At 30.8% G+C, this 22,980-nt stretch overlaps 1 protein-coding gene and 1 long non-coding RNA gene across 2 annotated transcripts; one reads left to right on the top strand and one right to left on the bottom strand.

Moving 5' to 3' along the window:
* Nucleotides 1-446: 446 nt before the first annotated feature.
* On the bottom strand, nt 447-7,034 carry LOC142333002 (uncharacterized). The gene is made up of 3 exons (XR_012758487.1): nt 6,904-7,034; nt 3,704-3,859; nt 447-549 (listed from the first exon to the last, which is right to left on the bottom strand). It is a non-coding gene; the product is annotated as an uncharacterized LOC142333002 (long non-coding RNA).
* Nucleotides 7,035-7,497: 463 nt separating this feature from the next.
* LOC142333199 (uncharacterized) lies at nt 7,498-21,642 on the top strand. Its single transcript, XM_075380171.1, has 4 exons — nt 7,498-7,682; nt 11,659-11,925; nt 16,923-17,266; nt 21,516-21,642. Exons 1-4 carry the CDS (start codon nt 7,668-7,670, stop codon nt 21,565-21,567), a joined length of 678 nt encoding a protein of 225 aa, XP_075236286.1. The 5' UTR covers nt 7,498-7,667; the 3' UTR covers nt 21,568-21,642.
* Nucleotides 21,643-22,980: the final 1,338 nt, after the last annotated feature.

Raw genomic sequence — 22,980 nt, 5'->3', positions numbered from 1 at the left:
TCACTTTAAAGTTTAAAAAGCGTAAACGCGTAGATGCGTTGAATTTTACTAAGTGCTGGAACTGCCAATAGTACAATAGTGTACCACAATCAGAAAGTCACTCGGTAATTTAAACTTTAAAGAGTAATACGATCTTATACTGGAGCTTTAATTTAATTTAAATCATACGCTTAAAACCATTTTATTATTAATATTATTTCAAGAAAAAACTTTTATTAAATTTTTTTTTCTTTGAAGCGTCTTGTAAGATGAAGTCTTTTGCCGTTGGATAGACCGTTTAATTTGTTAAAACATTGCAACTCTTACGGGTTTTATATTTTGTAGTGTACATTTATTTTTCTTTATTTAGGACAGAAATTCTCAACCTTTTTTACCTCCACGTTATACCAACGTTATTGGCTTTGTATTTGAATTGGTATCGATTAAAAGAAATCTTTCATTGTGCTTTTTGATTAAATTATTTATTTTTAAAAAAATACAATTTTTATTTTTTTATTTTTTTTCAAAATTATTTATTAAATTGTAATATGTATAAATACCATTCACTGACTGAAACAAAAAAATAAGACAACATTTTAATTTAAATATTTGTTTATAACGAACAAATATATTTATATATCAAAGAATTAAATAAAATCGTTGAACCTTAAATATTTTTTCAACCTTAAAAAAAATGGAATTTAATAAATACTGCTAACTTGGAACGATCGTTTTGTTTCGATTTGAAATCACCAGATCACAATTACACTTGAGGGACAAATAAATAATATTAAATAGAAAGCAGATTGTGATATATCACTTTAAAGAGAAAAATTTTAACTATCAACTGTTGAGATATGGTAACCCTAACCAAAATGGCGGTCGTTAAATTTTTTTTATATAACTAATTTTTAAAGTGGTCTTTAGTACACACCAAGTAGTATTAGTCGTATACAAAAATTGGAGCATTTCACTGTGAAACTGACCGGGTTGGTCTAGCGGTGAACTCCTCGTCGCAAATCGACTGATTTCGAAGTCGAGAATTATAAGGTTGAAATCTTAGTAAAGGCAATTACTTTTATACGGATTTGAATACCAGATCGTGGATACCGGTGTTCTTTGGTGTTTGGCTTTCAATTAACCGCACATCTCAGGAACGATCGACCTGAGACTGTTCAAGACTACACTTAATTCACATTCATACATATCATCCTCTGAAGTAATACCTTAGGGTGTTTCCCGAAGCTAAACAGAAAAAGAAAGCGTTTCACTGTTGAGTGTGTTAGTTAATAGGTATTACAGACGATTTTTGAAAAGTAGCTGAGGACTGTCGAAAACTCAACGTTTTTTATGCTAAAATCTCTCTATTTTAATCGGTTTTAAAAACTGATATTTCATAACACCACTGTTAAAAATTTATTTTACGTTTATTTTTTTTTAGTTCCCCCTCCCTTTACGATTTATTTAGGAGTGTGATGGCCTTATTGGGGAAAAAATCAGATCGTTTTCAGATAGGAGCCTTTATTACATTGTATTTTCCCAAATTAGTAACTAATCTAAAATGTTATTTAAGGATCACCAATTTTATTAAATTTTATCGCGATTTACATTTTAATCAAAATGTTAATTAATTTTCAACTGATTGAAAATTATTTATTTAACGATATTAGTTTTCATAACCCGTATTTTTTCAATCTATGAACTTCTTTCTTTTTTTTTAATGTATTACACTCTTTAAAGTTTAAAACGCTTTGTAGATGCGCAGGGTGAGGATGGATTTAAAGAACCGGCTTTGACTTTGTACACCTAGGAGTATCCCATCCACGGTACTATTAATTACTTGCTTTCGTTCGTATATCCCAGCGCATCCATTTCCGTAGGTTTTTTTTTTAAATTTTAATAGTAATAAAATCTATTATTGTATTGTACTTTTATTGATAAACACATTGTACCATTACATTGTGCGTGTTAGAAAGGCTTAGTAACATTTTATTTTTCCAACATTTAAATTCAGATTTGAAAATAAAATATTTATTTTTCAAAGTTCTTCCTTAGAGTGTGCTGAAAATAATACAAAAAGAAAGTGTATTCCGAAAATTAATAAACTGTAATAATTTTACTTTATTTTAATGTAAACATATTATTTTTGTAATTTTAGGCGATCATTATTACAAAGGTATTTTTGTTTATAATAGTTATTTTTTTATTTTAATTATAAACTGTGTTAGAGTTGATTTTTTATAATTTAATATTGTTATTGAGTCATCATTTCGTTTCAAAATAGAAACTCAGTCGACCTAAGTTTAAAAAACTATTTTTTTTTCTCGTGATTAATTCACAACATAAGTAGGAAGGTTATTGCGCGGGAATGTGGAAACGGAAAAATTGTAGCGTATGAAAAATGAAATGGCTGACCGAGATTCGACATAGGGACCTCCGGAAGAAAAGCCGAGATGTTGACACGGAGATCGGAGATTTCTATTAAAATATTAACTGGTTATTTTAATAGAATAAAATAAAACTTCCTCCTCGTGTACTTCATGTTCAATAAACCGTTAAAAAGTAAATTAAATTGCAAAAAAATAATTTATTTTAATTACAATCGATTTCAATAATTAGAAAATTTAAACGGTTTAATTTAATAAAAGAAGATACTTTTTTTATATGGATCAAGATACGAATTTAAAATAAGTATTATAAATATTATGAATTACGAACATACAGTTAGGTATTATATAGGCAAACTGAGCGAGCGAAGCCCGACATTGCCGTCTTGCGCGGGCAGACTGTGACTGGGAGAAAAAAAAATTAAAAATTTTTCCTCCTACGAAAACAAATTCTACAAGCGAGAAAATACGTAAAACACACATTTTCGCAATTTTGTTTGATTAGATCTACTGTGGCTCTTAGTCCGTGAATTTATTTTTGAAATAATTATCCGCACCTTCAATTTAAGAAAAACGGGGAGTCCATAAATGTAAATGTAGAAGGTATGGATTCCCTTCGTGTTGTAACATATTCAATAACAGTTTTCCGCCGGTGAGCTAATCATCATCTGTATGAAAACGAAACCCTACATAGAATTATATTTCTGAATGTACAATTTTGCCAAAAAAAATAATCACTTATTTTTAAAAGATAATAATTTCCGACTTTACAAAACGATGTATAAACAAATTACTTGACCTTTTTTTTATAAACGATCCATTTAAATAAGTGTTTCCAGCAATTTATTTAAATTCAGTTAAACGATTTTTTTTCTTTCTGGAAACAATATTACTCTGTTGTAGAACATTTAAATACCGATTGAAAAAAATTTTTAATTTTTTGCATCCTATCCAACGTTTATATGTTTCCATATTGCCGATCTCCGGGGCGGAGTGGTAGCGTCTCGGCCTTTAATCTGGAGGTCCCGGGTTTGAATCTTGGTCAGCCATATCGTTCTTTATTCGCTACAAAAATTCCATTTCTATAACGCTGGGACAAAAAAAATGTTCATTGACGCCTTTTAAATTATGAGATTAATTTTTGGTTATATTTTAACTAATTAATTTTGCGATGCTGTGATCAAGGTTTTCTACGATGATTTTCCTTGATCTATCGATGCCAATAAGGGGTTTTTATCAACGAAATAGTTTGTTTACCTATTCCTGAGGCTGATGAATAATATGTTTCCTTATATATGAATTACAATAATAAGTTATTTAATAAATTAAAATCTTACCGCAGCGAAATTTCTTAGATTTAGAACTATTAAACCGAAAGGTTTAATTTCAATCGGTTTGTTATTGCGTGTCATTATAATTAGTAGCACTTTTTTAAACCAATCAGGTTTACTAATCCAACTACATTCGTACAAAGCATCTCTTAAATTCTCCCACTATAAAAAAAATTCAATCAAAATTTAAAAAAAGTGTTTTCGTTTAAATATTAGTGTTTTTATTATAAATTATTGTTTTATTATTTTTACTTCCTTGTACGAAGTAAAAGAAATATTGCGGTCGCGAAAAATTTCGGTTTTCAGATTTCAACGGAAATGTGCATTTTGACCATCCCTGAATCCATTTTGATTAGTTTCGGGGTGACGTCTGTAGATATGTATCTCGCATAAGATAAAAGATTAACCGTATGATGTTGAAATTTTGGATTTAGGACTGTTGTAACATCTAGTTGTGCACCTTTTCTTTTGATTGCAATCGACTGCACAAAAATTGTCCAAAAAAGCCCCCCAAAAAAAATGGATTTTCGACTTTTTCTTAACTGCAGTAATAAGCCGTCATTGAGAACTTTTCAAGCTATATCATAAGTAGTACTTTTGAGACGAAGTGAAAACTTTCCTAAGTCACCGTGAATGGTAGTATCTCCTAGTCGGGATTCTTACTTACAAAAATCCTTTCATTCACCCACATTTTCCCCATCCCGGGGGGACCGCTTTCGGGTTACTGAAGTATGAGCACGCTATCTGTTGCCATATATATAGAGCAGGACTGGTCTACTCGCGGCCAATATATATATATATATATAATACAATCGAATTATTGCCCAAACAGAAATTTGTATAATACGTAATACGAAGGATGTAAAAATATAAAACAACAATTCATAAAACAAAAAAATTCATATAAAGCGTATATCCGTAAATATAACTTGCAACATGATTTCAAGGCATCGACCAGCATAAGTCAAAACTTGTTTACTAGTTGAAGCAGTGACCTAGTATAATTTAAAAAGAGAAATACAAAAATTAAAACACACCTTTTAAAATTCTAGAATCCTTCAACAATGCAAAAATGAAGATAAATAAAAATTCATACGTAAAACAAACATTAAGTAAATTTATACAATATTTAATTTGAAAAAATCTTGCGCATTTCTGCGTAAGAAAACAAACATTTCATTTCCGACGGTCTAATTCGCAGTCAGAAACGCACCGATTTTCAAAATACATCACACTACATACCTTCGATTTTCGAGTAGATCCTATACACAAACACCAAGTTTAAACTCACTTACCACTGTGACTCGTTGCATAAGCGCTATGAAAAAACAAATACAACGTTAATATAACCTCTAATTGAGGTTATGTTGTCTGTTGTCAACATTAAATTGAACGTAACTCAAAGAATCTTCATAAAATTTTCGCAAGCATATCGTCAAATAAATTACAACAGCATAACTAAATTTCACAAAAACTGATCAAGTATTTTTGTGCATTTTCGAGAAAAAAATAGTTATATAAACCTTATATAAATATATAAGGAAACCAGAATTTAAGTGAAAGATATCTTCATACTTCTAATACTCTAAACGTAAAGAAAACTCCTTTCAATCTCCCAATCCCACCAAGTGATCAAAAGTAACACCGTACTTTTCTTTGAAAAGTTGGTAAAAAGTTATTTCTAATCAATTTTTTTTACGTCTCTGGATACTTTAGCGTTCTATTGATTGTTGATTACTCCAACAATATGATAATATCTGTTTATATACAGAGTGTTTCTAAAATTATGGGCTGGCTATGCTTTTTTGAATTCTACTTATAAAACTAAACAAAAATTATTCTTAGGAAAAATGGCGATTTCTCCTTCGTTCTCCCGCTGTCCGCCATTTTGTTATTTGTATATAAAAATTTATACCTCAAGTTCGGATAGACCAATCACATTAATATTTGGTAAGCGTCTTGGTAATAAAGTTTTAAAATTAGCAAAAAATCAGGAATTAAATTCCTTCGCAAACGACAAAATGGCGGCCATGTTTATTTTTCAATCCGTTAGATCTCCATAAATATTAGTTTTATCAAAATTTATGTTTTTTCTAAAATATTAATCCTTTTATTTTGAGCAAAATGACATTTTATTTTTTAATATCGTTTAACAAACAGCCGTTATGGCAAAAAATTGATGCTGTAATTTTGTGTCTGTTTTCATGTCCTCCACTTTAGGTTCAGTTCGATTAATTATTATTATTATTATTACAATAATACATTGCAAAAGATATATGTCTGTCATTTTCCCAACTTTCTTATGCGGGTTAGGATTTTTAATAGAATTTGTCCGTAAAATAATGTTGAGGTTTAAATAGTCAGTTTTTATGTTAATAATTTGTAGTACTAGCTCATGCTGCTATTACGTGGCGATTAAGATCGTGTAACAATTTAAGTTCATTCAAAGAACAATGATCGTTCTTTACATGATAATATTTTCTTCGTTGTTTTGCACGATTATCACAGCGATAATTACTGTGAAAAGAAAGGTTAAAAATTCATCTTAATATATCCAAGTCACAATTTATCGATTAATTTAATAAATTATGTCCGTCTATATTGACTTTCAAAATGGTAACTACTTACTTTTACCGCATTTTGGGATTCAAAACTGAAATTTTTCGCGATCACAATACTTCCTTTACTTCGTACAAGGAAGTAAAAATGGGCTGCCAGTTTATTACTGGGGCTGTTCAGATTCATTTGTTTTCTTTGTCCTCTTGCTTAATTTAAACATCTGTTATCTTCTTCTTTCTTCTTATTTTTAATGAACCAGCTGATTTTAATTGTTGTAAGAATTAATTACATGAATTTACTTTCTTTTAAGATGTATTAGTAACAACTAAATTTTTATTGTTCTAGCTAGACGTAATTAATATGAATTTAACTCAAAACATATATTATTATAACTTATCGTAATATTTCATTAATTAAGTGTAGATTTTGAAATTAAAAGAAGTGATTATTAAAATTGGTTATGCGGCATTACTTAATGAATACAGTTTATACAACCAACAAATTGCTCTGCGGATGGAATTGTTTATGTATGGGCTCCTATGTAGCCTGTATTTAGAAAATTAGTTACGTTATTTATCTAAGTGTTTATATTCTTTGCTACAAAGAATGATCACTTATTCTTAATAAATAATAATATCCAAATTTACCAAACCAGGCAGTGGAACTGTATTCGTGTACTCAAAACAGAATACTTCGGTTTATGAGAATCGGCGTTATACTTCCGTAGCCATTTTATTATGTATATTGTCGAAAAATAAAAATTCATGTTTTCCCCTGGTTACTTATTACCGCATTTAATTTCAGTACTAAATTTGCGTTCAACATGTAAAGAAAAGAACAGTAGAATATTAATTTAAAAACTCAATATCTTTGTATTATTTTTGAAGTATTTATCTTTGAAGTATTATGGAAAATCTTTTTTCTTCCCGTTAAATATTTTAATATTATTTTTCAAAAAAATGGTTGATTCTGTATTGACGTTATAAACAATACGGCTTCATCATCATGAGTTAATTAACATAAAAAGAATAATATGATCTACATAGTAAATATACTTTCAAATCTGATTTGCATATTAATGTGCCTTTTATTATTGTTTATATTAATACTTTAATTATTTAAAAAAAAGAGATATAAGTAAGTTTATAATCTTAGTATCTCGCTAATTTCATGTTTTTTTTTCTTTTTAATGTAAGACAATAACAATTAATGGAAAAATATTTCATTATCATGTTTTAATAACAGTAGAAACGAATATGTGAAAATATGAAATAAAAAGATTACTTCTAATAATAAATATTTAACCGGCTATCTACATTATTAAGCGATCTATAACACCATTTATTACGTTATTAATGATTCAGTCTTTCTTCGAATAAAAGTAATTCTCACCAATTATAACATATCAGACATGTTATTAAAACAGGTAATTGGATTTATTTTTTAGCCTTTAAAACTATTTATAAATGAATTATTTTTGGATATTTTTAATGTTTAGATAAGTTGTTTTAGTAATTATGCGTTTGATAATTTTATTTTAGATCATCCTCAATTAAAATGGGTTCACTATTTTGAATGAATGTCCACCGTTCTTGTTCTTGTTTCTTTCTGATTCTGCTACAGTTCCTCGATCTTTCGTAATAATTTATGAATTCTGTTATATTTGTTTCCCTTTATTAATAATTAATTCAGTTTTACGCACGATTCTTATAAATTTTTATTAACATTGTTTTATTCTGATTTATTTTGTAACTGAATTTCTCATCTATCAATTAATTCATTTCATTAAGATTTTTAAAACACTTTTTCGGACCCAAAAAAAACGGTTTAAGAAGCGTTTCCGACTTTATGATTATATGAACTTATTTAATTTTTACTTCCTTGTACGAAGTAAAAGAAGTATTGTAATCGCGAAAAATTTCGGTTTTCAGATTTCAACAGAAATATCCATTTTGACCATCCGTGAATCCAGTTTAACTAGTTTAGGCGTGACATCTATACGTATGTGTGCATCTCGCTAACTCAAAAAACTTTTTGGGCTTTTTTGAACGAAAAGTGTTCAAAAAAAGGCCAAAATTCAAAATATTTGGATTTTTGAATTTTTCTTAACTACAGTTATAAGCTTCCATTGAGAGATTTTCAACTATATATCATAAGTGGTACTTATTTTCACTGGTTTTAGAGTTAAAGCAAAATAAAATTATTTGGATCTTACAAGGGGAAGGCACATCGGTTCGAGTCCGATTTCATTTCCTTTTTTTTAACTTTTTTAAAATTTATATATATTGATTTATTAATAATTATTAACCTCTGATTATAAAAATATTTTTTTCAAATAAATAATAATTAATAATAAAAAAATGATAAATATCATAAGTTATTCGTGAAATAAAATTTGATGTACTTTTAAAAATGTGTATATGTAATTTAATAGGCGTGCAAGTCATGCGGTGTTCACATCAGACTTTTTTCACCAGTAGAACATATCCTGAAAGTTTATTACATTCTTCGTGAATCACCTTTTTTATTCCCATATGTGTGTTTTTTGATACCGTCTTATATGCAGACACAATTTTTATCGCAGCTCTGCTATGCAGAGCAGATCTTCTTCTTCTTATCAAAGGCCTCGGCCCACTCCGAAACCGCGTATAAAATAATTGTCATTGCAACTGACAAAATCAGTCTCTTTTTCGATGAACGTGGACCCCTGTGTCTGGTCATGAGCCTGTTCAGCTTACCAATCACAGCCTCGGGTCGCTGCGTTACCCTGCTCAAGTGCTCCGTATATAGGCTACTGGTTTGTAAACACACGCCTAGATATTTAATACAGCTAGATGTGGGGATTATCATGTCACCTACTCTGACTCATATTTCTCTGATTCTTCTCCTGCTTTTTAAGGCGACCGCCGATGACTTATTAGGCGATAATGTCAGTCCTCTCACTTCAAGCCATCTTTGTATACCATCGACCGCGGCTAATGCACAATCCTCTACTTCTTGTTCCGTCTTGCCGGCGACCAGGAGAGCCAGGTAGCATAAGCTATCAGTTCGGCGTCCCCTTCAAACTCCAGTCTCAATACTCCGTCGAAGGCCAAGTTCCACAGGAGTGGCCCAAGGACCGACCCCTGTGGAACCCCCCCCCCCCCCGAATATCTCTACCGGAATTTTGTCCGCTTTGGTACATATATTTATTTTCCTCTGGCGTAGATAAGAGTTTATTATGCCTCTCAGATAATTACTAATATTTCTTTCTCGTAATGCTTCGTTGATACAGGCCAGGGGAGACAGGCGAAAGCGTTCCTGATGTGTAGGAGGACCACTAAAGGAATCCTCTTTCGACACCAGGTGTCACCCGCTCGACCTGCAGACCAGATAGTTACGTATTGTAAGACATCTACCGTGGACCTCTCCTTCACAATACCGTATTGTCTTGGGGGAGAATCTACCTGTCGTTTCTAACTCCACCAATATACGATCAACAATCAGTCTTTCAAATAGTTTACCGATCGTGTTTAACAGATAGATTGGTCGATACGTGACCCCTACCATCTCTGTATCCTTCTTCTTAGGTACCAGAACCAGTAATGCCTCTTTCCAGCACGCTGGGAAACAAGAGCCCTCTAGAGCCTGATTAAAGGCGTCTAACACAATCCAGGGGTGTCTGGCCATCATTTTCTTGACTATTTTACCTGGAACCAAATCTGGTCCTGGACTCTTGTTGCGGTGGGGGGGGGGGAATGTCATCACAGCACTCTTGAGCTCCCCGATCGAGAACCTCAACTTGTGTTCAATTGTCATCTCTCTTCATTCTGACTCGAACTACTGTTAGTTCGAGTTCCTGTACAACTCGTAGCGCCATCACACTAGAATGAGAGGGGACTGGTCGTCCAAATCGGTCCATGACCGGTTTGTAAGCAGCCCTCCAGGGGTTTACTTCAAGATCTTCCAGCAGTTCGTGCCATGCTCTGACAATACAACACATCTAAACGTATATAACTTAACACTTAGATTTAAGTCAGATATTTGATAAACTAGGACGTTATATTTTTCTGCTTGGAGTTTATGACTTTTTTTAACAGTTACGTATAATTTCATAGAGCTAAATGTATTAGCGTATCTATTTATTCTCTTCAGTTTATTACTAAATATTTATACGTCGTTAATGTACATTTTTATAAATCTACTAACTAGTAGAAATCTTTTCTTTTACATTTAATTACGGTTCTTTTTTGGGGGGGACATCCTTCTATCCGCGTTTTAACCGTAACCTCGTTATAGCACGGTCATAAAGTACCTCGTTTTGTTAGAAACAAATCTTTATATATAATTATATGACTGATAAATTTTCTAAAAATGTTTCTCTGTGGTATTTTTTAACTTAAAATATTAAATATTATTAAGAATTAAAAATGAAACTTTTTATTCATAAAAATCCCTTTTCTCCATGAAAAAAATCTTATTAAAATTAAAAAACAAAAAAAAACAATTTTAAAAATATTAAAAGTATTTTTTTTTTCTTTTGAGTTTTACAAGCATCAGCTGTAATGATCATTAGCTCGATGGAAATTCGTAGCGTATGAAAAATGCCATGCCTGACCGAAATTCGAACCCGTTCAGGCATAACATTTCCGTCAGGAAAACGTTTAAATATCACTTTCAAACAATGCATACCAAAATTATAATCGACATCTTATGTAAACATTTATTAATTAAAAAATAAGAACCAAAAAAATGAATAACTTTTTTATCCATCTGATATTTTTCTTCAGTTTGAATTTACAAAATCGTTTTCTTTCTACACATATGTAAAACGAACTGAAATTCATGATAGTTCTCCATGCATCTTATAAAACTTTGTACCAATTACTTTTTTGTAAATCTCTTTTTTCTATAATCCTTTAAAATAATCATCCAAAGTATTAAAAACCATAAAAGACAATCTTCACAAATGCAGAATGGAAAAATATTTGAAATTAAAACAAAAATATTTCGTTAGATTTATTTCTTTAATTTTCATCGGTAAACATTTTCGGTTAAAATACTTTGTTTAACTTTATTATTACTAAATCGTTCCTTTGCATGTTGTATAAAAAAAAGAAAAACAATTTTTTTAGAAGTAAACATTTTCATCAGTATGAAAAGAATTATAAAATTAAACATATCTTTTTACATCTCTAATATTCGAAAATACCAGCTATAACGATAAACCATGTCAGTCATTTACGTAAGAAAATTGTGATCTAATCACTGACATAACGGGAAATAACTAAATATTACGCTCTTAAATACTACTCGATCTCTTAGTATACAGTAGATTGTGCTGGGTAAATTTACTCTTTCAAACAAATACTATTTAATTAGATCTTATATTTTAATTGCATTCATTATAATTTCGATTACAGAATTTATTGATACACATCATAATGGCAATTCTGGTTTGTAGAATAGTTGCTGAACCGTGTGATAAATGTAAAGATAAAAGTTACAATAGAGATATAAGAGCTTCGGGTCATACAAATAAAAAAGAATATTTTTCGTTAAGCGATTTGTTCTGCGAATATTTTAAAAAGAAACGTCACGTTATAAAACATTATTTTTTTCTTACATGCGCATACAGAATGGATAAGTATTTCAAAAAAGTGGGAGAAACTGAAGAAGATGTAATAAAGGTAAGTGCTAAATAAAATAACATTTTTTTTTTTTTATTTAAAAAATCAGGAAAAAACTACATTATATTTTAGTAGTTTAAACAAATAATACAAAAAGTAAGTATTCTGTTGGTATAAATATTTTAAATTAAAACTTAGAAAACGGGAGAAACGTGCGGAGACACGGTATTTTATAATAAGAAAATATTATCTGTTAACGAAATCCTTTCGATAATGTTGAAGTTATGCTTAATAGTATCTTTTTAAAATTTTCTGTATCTACAAAACCAGACAACAGAACTATTTTTCTATACCTCATTTCAATTCTTTGGGCAGTGGTAGCTCGCGTATCGGCACTGTAGAACTGCAGCACCCACTTTTTCCTCTTGATATTATCGGTAACATTTAATATAATGAGTTCTTTTTTTGTTTAATTTTTTCTTTATACTTGTACAATATGTAATCCTTAAGCTTAATGTCAGTAGCCATTCCCCAGTTTATGAAAAAGATGCAAAAATCTTTGTATGGAACAGTGCGCTTCACAGTTCTAGCGGCGTAGTGTTTGGCTATTGTGCGCATGCGCACATAGAAAGCAGCGAGGGAGAAAGAACACTGTCGCTCCCGCAGTGCCGACCGTGGCGTATTGGTGGAAGGTAGTTTTTTTTACTCCGTATGTGTATGTAACGTTTCTTGTTCGTTTCCTTTTCAAATTTAATCGGTGGAAGGAATATAAAACCGATGTAGTTGTTTTTTCAATAGTGATTAAAATATGGCGGAAAAAGCAAGGGCTCTTTGATTACCAAATCTGTCCAAAAACAGGCTGGAAGGGTGAAAGAGAAGGTAGTTAGTAAAAACTATGTATTTGTTTCTGCGTACGTAGAAACTTAAATTAAGCACCACTGGACTGTAGTGTTTTTAAGCGGACATTTAGTTAAGTTATTATCTAATAATACTAAAAATATTTCCTGTATTGACATTTTATTATATATTCGGTTAAACTGAATACGGTTTTTAAGAACAATGTGCTTAAAAACCTTGCACCATATTCTTGAATGTGATAAAGTGTAGAATTAGATTATTATCCTGCTTCCAGCTATTCTATTTGTTTCATTTTTTCGGTTCTTTTATTTTAAAGAAAACTTTAACCATGTCCTTGAAAAAGCTCAGAAAAAAAATTTCTGCGGGAGCACCCCATCACTGTCTTCGGGTAACGAGAAAGGGCCTTATTATCCTTTCGTTGCTTTTATAACAAATTATTGAACCATATACTATAATACATTTGGCTCAAATTATTTAAAGTACATCTTAAAGATTTTCTTTTACAGAAAAACAGTAGTATTACTCTATCGATGAATTTTTAAATAATAATAATAATTAAAAAATGTAATAATAACTAAATTTTCTACATCCCTTTCAATATGTACTTATGTGTACATATACTAATATGTAATTTTTTTGGGTGGTTGTTATGGCCGGTCATAAGCTTTTTTCCCTTCCCAAAAAAAAAAAAAATGTTCTCCCTATTAAATCATTAGCGAACTAGTCAGAAGATTAACCTTGTCAAACAGATCATCTAGAAATAGATTTTCCATAGGACATTAGAAACCCCAAAAGAACGCAAGATGACAAGGTTGTATAGAGCCCATGCCTTTTATAAATATATTTTGATTTCAAAGGAATGTTGTCATACCTGTCAAAACTCGTATAATAATCCCGCAATTCTTAAAAACTCATCCTTAATGAAAATTCATCCAAAAACTTAGAAGATTAACTAAATACTTATTATTTATCGCTTAGGTTTACCCTTAAGTCATCGTTTTTTTTTTGTTTTTTCCATCTTCATTATCTCTTCCTTCTTGATTCCTGAATAGAAATTTTCTCGATCTACACCTTGACTTACGATGCATTTGGTTCAACCTTCCTCTGAGCTTTCGCATCATTTTCCTTCGCTTTACAACTGGTTGAAGTCTCATTCATTGGTTGAAAATAAATCTTTGTTTTAATAACGTTTGCTACCAATCTATACCGGTTTTTCTAGTCGGTCGACTTTTCAGTTTCTCATTAATAATACATGTTTACTAGAGCTAGTGCCAGTTCAGAGATTACGTCTTTTTGTCTAAGTTGCAGGAGCTGCTGAAACCTGAGCATTAAACGCAACTTTCGGCGATCTGCTAAGCACAATTTTCGTAGCATCGAAGAGCTGACTTTTTTTATTGTCTTAATCTTCTGAATTCCTATCTCTTCTATGAAAGTCGGACAGTTTCACGATCTCGTAGAGTAGTGCAAATGACAATTGACTTAGAAACGTTGATCCTGCACGGTTCATCAGTATTCAATGTCTCGCCACAAAAACAGATTTGATTTATCACGCATCGTGCTACTTTGTGACCGAATTTCTGACACCCAAAACACTGCAATGGAGTTGGAATGAAAGAACGAACATCTAATCTATGAAATCCAGCTTTAATTTTCTCTGGACACTTGGGTTTGTTAAAAGTCAGGACGTGCGACGCGAAAGATACAACTTTTCCGTGTGACGCGTGTTCAATCAATGCAACAACTCTTTATCCATGGAGCTTGTCAACAATTTCGTCTTCTGTGCACTTCCTAGACATAACTACCCTTTGGACGTATTTAGCGTACCATCTAGTACAACCTGAATGGCTACGAGTCCCATCGTTTTGGCTTTGTTTGAGTAGCCGTGTCGATTGTCGGTTTTTGACAGTTGAATCAGAGAAGCACAACTGCAACCAGCTCGGACAGACGGGATCGCCAATCCCATACTCCACAGGGACCTCCTGAGCAATACTATTGCCCCGTTGGCGACATAAGTGAAAATACAGAAGTATGTCGTTGCCCGCCCAGGACGTGTGCGTAAATGTAATTGTACGGACGTGGGATTGGATTTTAGCATGTGTAATGTTAATTTTAATATATGCTTAAATAATTATCATTACTAAAACCTACTGAATTCTGAATCATTTTGTGGTTATTTTTTGTATATTGTATTTCATATATTTAAGTAACATTTCACGCATTTATATTTCAAATAATCATTATTAGTTTTAATCGCATACATTTTTTTGTTTTTAATTAATTATTTATTGAAGAAGCTGTTCACTAACATAGGGTTCCTGATTCAACAAATATGGAGCTTATATATGCTTATTCAAACTAGTGATCACCAAAATCTGCATATAGCTAGATTTTTATTTTTTTTTACTTAGAACATCAATGGCTTAACTAATCGACGAGAGAAGTTAGAGGTTCTCATCCTAACGGAATTCTTAAGATATCATCCTTATCTCAGAGAACACTTCAGTGATCGGAACTATCTTCGGCATCGAGGATACTTTGTATATACGACAAATCATTCGGATGGTAGGGCACATAAAAGTACAGCGGTGCTTATTAAAAATTCCTTAAGATATCACCAACTCCCTGGACTTAGCACGGATCAAAGTCAAGCGACTTACCTAGAGAAGGTAATCAACCTATTGATGATATAACCACCACTTTTGGAAAAAGTTATTTGAATGAAAATGGCTTGAAATTGAAAGAATTCGCAATTATCAATAGTCTAAAAACGAAGAATACCTTATTCCGGAAAAAGATATTAACAAATACACTTTATCAGCAAGAGATGTTAAACCGCTGATAGATTATGTGATTGTTAATCGGCGCATGTCTTCACAGGTTAGAAACATTCAAAGGTTGCAGAAGTAATCAGAAAAGGAGATATATAAAGAGAGCGAATGAAATAACATTTCAGGAGTTACAAAAAGCTACCATGTCCATAAAAATCCGAAAGGCAGCACGATTAGATGATATAACCTCAGAACAAATTAAAGCGATGGTATATTCTTTAAGTCCAGACTTATATTTGTTTGGACACGTTGCACAATACCTGATGAATGAAGGAAAGCAAAGGTTATTTCCGTTTTTGAGAGGGGTGACAGATTATGGAGGGGGTTGCATTAAAATATAGAGGTATTAGTCTACGGGATACGGTGCATAAGATATATGGAAAAACTTTAATGATCGATTACATTCTATCACTGATTTTTCGCTATTGCAGGAGCAGGCAAGTTTCCAGAAGGGTCGATCATGTGTTGACGATGTATTCTCTTTGAAATTATTGATAGAAAAAAGACGGGAATTTAACTTACAAACGCATCTTTCCTTCATTGATTATTAAAAGGTTTGTAGTAGAATTAAAAGATCGTTTCTGTGGAGTATTATGAGTAAAATAGGATATGCCAATCATCTCATAAAAATTGTTATGTATTATAACAAGAGTAAACCGGAATAGGCGATTCGCCTATGCATTGATAGAAAAAAATTCTGTGATGCTGGTCTAATCAAGGTTTGCCACGGTTTCTCCTCGAACAATTCATATAAATGAATTGTTGGGGCAGTCATAGGGGACCTATGATAAGGGCAGTTTCATTTTTTTTATCTTTGGATACCATATCTATCCGTATCTGTTATCTACTATTTTTCCGATGATTAAAGCTAGAATAGCTATGTTACAGGGGAAAGTATAGTGATCATTTCAAAAATTGGGTATCGGGATGTATGCAAATCATTAGATATCGTTTTAGGATCCAAATAGTTCATCTACATCAAAATAATATATGTATGTATATGCGTCAGTATGAACATAAGTGTCTCGCACAGAATTTAGCCTTATATCTCAGAATTAACTTAACCGATTTACTTCAAATTTTGCTTAAATATTTCTATATATGGGAACTTAATCGTATAAGTTTTTTCAAAATTCGTTAAAAGGGAAGGCATCACTAAAAAAGTTAATTTTTATTTTCTTCAAAAGGATTTAGGAAAAATAATTTTTTTTTTAAATCTGTTACCTACAACTAAGTCTTTTGCATTTATGTTGTAGGTTTTTTAGCCGTTTCATATTAATTTTCCCCAATTTTTTTTATATTTGTAAGATATATATATCTGAATATATAGCTTGAACTGTTTTTAATTTAAATTTTATTTATTTTTCACAGTACGTAAACATGTGTCTGCAGAAAAAATATACTTGGTATCAGTGTGTTAATATAATATCATATTTGGAAGAGGAATGTTGGGATATGCACATTACATCGCATCTTATGGAAATAATAAATGATAAAGAATTTGTATACGAATTAGCTCTACATAAAACGATTGCTACGTCTTACTTAGTAATATTAGAGATGAAAAATTTTCAACCGCTATTATGCAAGAATGAAATTTTAACGAACAGTTTTATTCGAGAAGAAGTATTTCGTGATTATTACGAACAGTGGTATATGAAGAATCCATCTGCCAAAGGATGTACATGTAAAACAGTAATAGATATTTATCAAAGGTAACATAACAAAATGAATAACAGTTTTTTAATTGTTATTAGTTTTATTATTAATTGTGTTTTCTCTCTCTCTTTTTCTGTTTAGCCTCCGGAACCACGGTCAGGTACTACTTCAGAGGGTGTTATGTATGAATGTAAATGAAGTGTATAGTCCTGTCCAGTCTCAGGTTTTCCATTCCTGAGTTGTGTGGTTAATTGAAACCTAATCACCAAAGAACACCGTTATTCACGATTTAGTATTTAAATCCATATAAAAGTAACTAACTGTATTTTCTAGGATTTTAAATTTAGAACTCTCTACTTCAAAATCGGCTGAAATACTTCCTTTTCTTAAAACACGTAGTTGCTAAATAATTGTTTAATTTATGATGATAATATACAGGTATGTACCTAAAATGGTGGGGCGGCTATACAATTTTGGATTCTACGTTTTTAGATGAACAATCAATTTCCCCTACGTTTTCCTTTTTTCCATTTTGTTTTTATTAATGAAAACTTTATATCTCATATCGAATAGAAAAGCCGCAATAATATTTCATACACATATTTATACAAACGTTGTATAATAAACAAAATATTACAATGTAAAAATATTCACAAATTTTAAAACGGCTAATGTTAATTTTTCACTTTATATCCCGGTAATACACAGTTTTATTATATTACCTCCTTTTGCAAAAACGTTAGCCACTTTTATGTGAACAAAATGACTCCTGAGTTTTGAAAATCAATTAATTAGTTTCAAAGTATGTAATAATGCCAAAAATAATCAACTTTGGGTTTAAGATAAACTTTTATTTTTGAAATAGCAGTAATTATTATAATTATTTTAAAAGTCAGTCAAAGGAGATGTACAATGTAATTAGAAATTACATTGAACCATTCGATTTTACAGAAAGTTTCTCTACTCTCTTCTTCTTAGAGGCAGTTTTACCCGTTCAAAAATTCCTGGAGTATTACTTATTTGATTAAACCCATTCTGAACTCTCAGATTTAGTTCTTCAGTACTGAGGATTAGATAATATACTTTCCATGAGAAGTATAAAAGATGAAATAAGACAGCATATTTGAAAGTTAAAATCTTTTTTTAGATTGAGGTAACGCAGATTGAGAAATTAATAAAATCATTTATTAACTAAAAAATGACTTATTTAGAGACTATGGTGAAAATATCTTCTTTCTTAATTTCTTATGGGAACTACAGAAAATTTAAACGGGCCTCCTCTATTGTCTCTACCATTGGATCGTCAAATCGGTGGACTTGCAGTGACAGCCAAAACGTCGAATTACTTGCCGCTCACCTATACAAAGTCATTCAGCAACATGAGAAGAGATGGGGTAACAAGGAAGAAATTATTGAATCTTAAATAGTCCAATTCCTTCCTGCGTTCCAATAAACCCCTTCTCATCTGTAGACATATCGGAAGAATTTAAAATAATAAGGAACTTATAAAAGGCTCCAGGCTTTGACTTAATCGCCGGAAAAATATTATTTATGTTACCACCTTTGGTAGTACTCTACATAACTCACCCGATTAATGAAATTCTACCTCAGCAAATATCCCAAATAACTATGGTTTTGAAACTAGGTAAACGTGTCCACGACGTGTGCTCATTCAGACCTTTAAGTTTACTAGCTATCCTTTCTAAGATCTGTTAGAGGCTATTCCGTTCCAGGCTGGGACCGACTCTGATAAGCAGTGACATTATTCCAGATTGGCTTTAGAAGCGGCCGTTCAATCATTCATCAGATACATAGAATTTTTATTAACTAACTATGAATGTCTGGAAAGAAAGGAATTTTGTTTTGCGGCTTTCCTAGATGTGCAATAAGCCTTTGACCGGTTCTGATTATCTGGGCTTCTTTATAAGTTAAAATCAAGTTTACTTCAACCGTTTTATTTGGTATTACGAAATTACTTGGAATGACGCTTTTCGCAGTATAATCAGCAGTTATCTAGCTTTATCGATACCCATTGAGGTATCCCGCAAGGTTCAGTATTATGTCCAATTTATACCTAATTTACACTGAAAATCTTCCCAGTCTGGACATCGTGACAATCTTCCGTGACTTCGATGACATGGCTATGTTGGCAGTTAACGACCCTACAACTTTGCCCTCAAGTAAACTACAATCTGCATCGCACCTTATCCACGAACGGCTGTTTAAATGGAAGATAACTGTAAATCCGGTTAAGTCACATCGTGTAATGTTTATGATAAGAAGAGATGATTGTCCACCCATATATAGTTTTCACCCCAACGAACGCTGTACCGTATCTGGGATTGTAACTGGATTATCTTTTACATGGAGAGATCATATAAAAAAATAAAAGAAAGCAATTAGACACGTTTAAGCGAATATACTGGTTGCTGGGTAGAAAAACTCCTTTATCTCTATTAAATGAATTACTATTATATAAAGTAAACCAATATGGAGCTACGGCATACTAGTATAGCTATGGGGAATGTTGTGCAACAGCAACGTAGAAATCAACCAGAGGTTCCAAAAACGTTTTTTTGGTTCTTACCAGAAGTGCCATGGTTTGTAAGTAACGATGAGATCCAGGAATATCTAAGGATGCCGTACATTTGTGATCAATTCCATCGTATAACTATCTAAACTAAATGAACACGTGAACCTAGTGATAAATCTGTTGAAATCAGTAGGGATATTAGACGTCTAAAGAGGCGATTCTTGTTATACCTGGGTTATACTGCTTAGCAACGGATTTTAACTTTCAGTATTAAAGTATCAATTATTACTGACAAGCTAGTTTTATATTGTTTTTTTTTTTTTTTTTTACCTGCTATGAGAGAGAATTCAGCCACCTATTGTAATTGTTTGAGGAGTATTGGTATTGTGTTGTAGTCAATCGTGCTTTCGAATGATATTATTAAATAATGAATCGTTATTGTGTCTGCTAATTGTGTTGAGTTTACTTCTTTATATCACTTGTTGAACTTCGTTAATAATTTGTTTCCTATTTTAATAGTTAATTTTGATTTTTTTCCATTGTAATTATATTTAAGTATTTTTTTATTTATATATATATATATATATATATATATATATATATATATATATATATATATTTTTTTTTTTTTTTTGTTGTAAATATTCGTTATGAAGAGAAGTAATGTAAACAGTTACTGTCAGTATTTCACGAGGAGTATCTCTGGGTGTCGTTTTATTTCTCAGTCTACTTATTTATGCTCTCAATTATAAACAAATATGAAACCGATTGTAAATAAACTACATAGCAAAAAATTTTTTTTTGTTTTATTCTTTTAATTCTCCATTTAATTTAATTTTAAAAATATACGCGAAATTTCTTAAAATTTGTTTTTTCCTGTAACTGTTTATTCTCAATTGATTTTTGGAACCTCAAGAAAATTTTATGACACACTTTGGCATGAAAAATGATCGTCTAAAGACGTTCCTCAAGATTAAACAAGTAAAAGTTACAATAGATAATACCATAAATATCTGTAAACAAATTCGTTTTAAATATTAATATCAAAAATGTCTAGTCAATGATTAACACAATTAACTCAAATCGTGAAAAACGCTAATAATGAATAATGATAAACTGTAAAATACATTATAAAAACTCAATTCGAGATACATATCTTTCTCGTTAACGTTTGTAATTCCCTTAACTGTGCGATTCTAAACGCCATAATAGGAGTAAAATTTCATGTTGTATAATCTCGGAACGTGGAAACATTTACTTTTATGAAGAATGAGATTTCTCATAAAATTGCACATTATAAACTTTCAATGCATTCAATTTAGGTAGGTCGATATCGCAAAACACGCCGAGTACAAAACAAAATTAATTGCATGTTTGAAAAGATTATAAATTTAAAAATAAAAACAAATCTTGTTTTTATACTTATTATTTTAATAATAAAAAATTTTATCTTTCCATATATTTATAACTAGTTATCCGTCGCAGGTTTACCCGCGCTGTATGGTTACTTGCGTTTCCCGTAGCAGTCAATCTTTTTGTTTTATGTTTTTTAGTCAAGTAACCGGAGGCAGGTGCAGCCAGTCACACATACAGTTACTGTGGCAGTGGTTGTGTTAGTGATATATATTTGTGATTATGAGCTATTGAAATTAATCAGTTATAAACTTTTAAATATTTGTTTCAATGTGTGTGTGTTTGTGTGTGTAAGATAAATGAAGAAGAGTGATAGAGGATATGTATTTTTTTAATGTTAAAAATATTCTTTATTTTAGGTTATCATCACCAAAAGAACAGAACAGAACTTTTACCATAGAATGTATGTAATATGTTTTAAATATTAAAATTTATTGTATTAAAAAACATGAAAATAAAGAGAAAATATCAGTATTACTAATTAAATATGCTTTTTATTTATTACATTCTTTGATCTAACCTAAGTAAACCATTTATATAAAGTAATGGAAGAGATAATTAGTTTCACAATAATATCTTATAAATGAATTACAAAAAACTATAATAATCAAAGTATTATATATTTGGCAATCTATTTTGTTACTAATTGGTTTTAATTTTAAATTTTTCTATATAATTGCGGTAAAATTTGTAAAATGTTAAATTTGATAAGAACTATATTCTCAGTTGATTATAGAATTTCATTCGTTACAAGTAATTTTTCGAGTAAATCAGAAATAAGTTCACTTTATAAATATTTCTTCTCGACTGTATTTTTAATATCTGGAAAGTTTTATTAACGTAATAAAAAAAGGGAAATTTTCTTTATTTGTTTGAAAAAAAAACTCAGGTTTCTAGAAAAAAATTCGAATAAAAAATTCTTATTTTTTTAATTTGTTATACAGCGAGTTACAAGTTACCCATCGAGCTTCAAACAAATCGGCAAATAATCTAAAATACGTCTCAGTTCTAGGAAATCGTGCCAATTCTGTTTTTGAGAGGTGATTTGTTTGTTATTATTAGGTAATTCAAATACTTAACTTATTAAATCACACGCTGAATATTGAACTTATGAAATTTATATTTTTTATTCATTATAAACGAAATTTTAACTTAATTTTAGGTTTTACATTATTCGGTAAGAAAATTCATAATATTATTAATAAATATTTCTAAGGCTACAGTTTGTAATCGGTATACAAAGCTAAGAATATCCACCGATTAAACAACTATTTTAACGATTCGAAAATGTTTTCAGCCCTAATCGAAAACAGAAATTATATATTCGGTTAAACAAATACCGGTTTAAGTACAATGTGCTTAAAAACCTTGTACCGTGTTATTGAATGTGATAAAGTGTAGAATTAGATTATTATCCTGCTTTCAGCTATTCTATTTGGTTTCAGGAAAAGTATAGGGACAAGGGAAGCAATTTTAGGCCTCAGATTAATAGTAGAAGGAAGATTAAAGAAAAACAAACCAACATACTTGGCGTTTATAGACCTAGAAAAGGCATTCGATAACGTAGACTGGATTAAAATGTTCAGCATTTTAAAAAAATTAGGGTTCAAATACAGAGATAGAAGAACAATTGCTAACATGTACAGGAACCAAACAGCAACAGTAATAATTGAAGAACATAAGAAAGAAGCCATAATAAGGAAGGGAGTCCGACAAGGATGTTCCCTATCTTCATTACTTTTTAATCTTTACATGGAACTAGCAGTTAATGATGTTAAAGAACAATTTAGATTCGGAGTAACAGTACAAGGTGAGAAGATAAAG

Source organism: Lycorma delicatula, chromosome 12 (genome assembly GCF_047948215.1).
Source record: "Lycorma delicatula isolate Av1 chromosome 12, ASM4794821v1, whole genome shotgun sequence".
Taxonomy (NCBI): domain Eukaryota; kingdom Metazoa; phylum Arthropoda; class Insecta; order Hemiptera; family Fulgoridae; genus Lycorma; species Lycorma delicatula.
The sequence above is the reverse complement of the archived record's forward strand: the minus strand, read 5'-3'. Positions and strand labels throughout refer to the sequence as shown.

Bases quoted from the DNA above. Each gene is read 5' to 3' on its own strand.
- LOC142333199 (XM_075380171.1), top strand. The intron at 11,926-16,922 runs GTAAGTGCTAAA...TATTTTTCACAG, and splicing joins CTGAAGAAGATGTAATAAAG to TACGTAAACATGTGTCTGCA. The intron at 17,267-21,515 runs GTAACATAACAA...TCTTTATTTTAG, and splicing joins GTAATAGATATTTATCAAAG to GTTATCATCACCAAAAGAAC.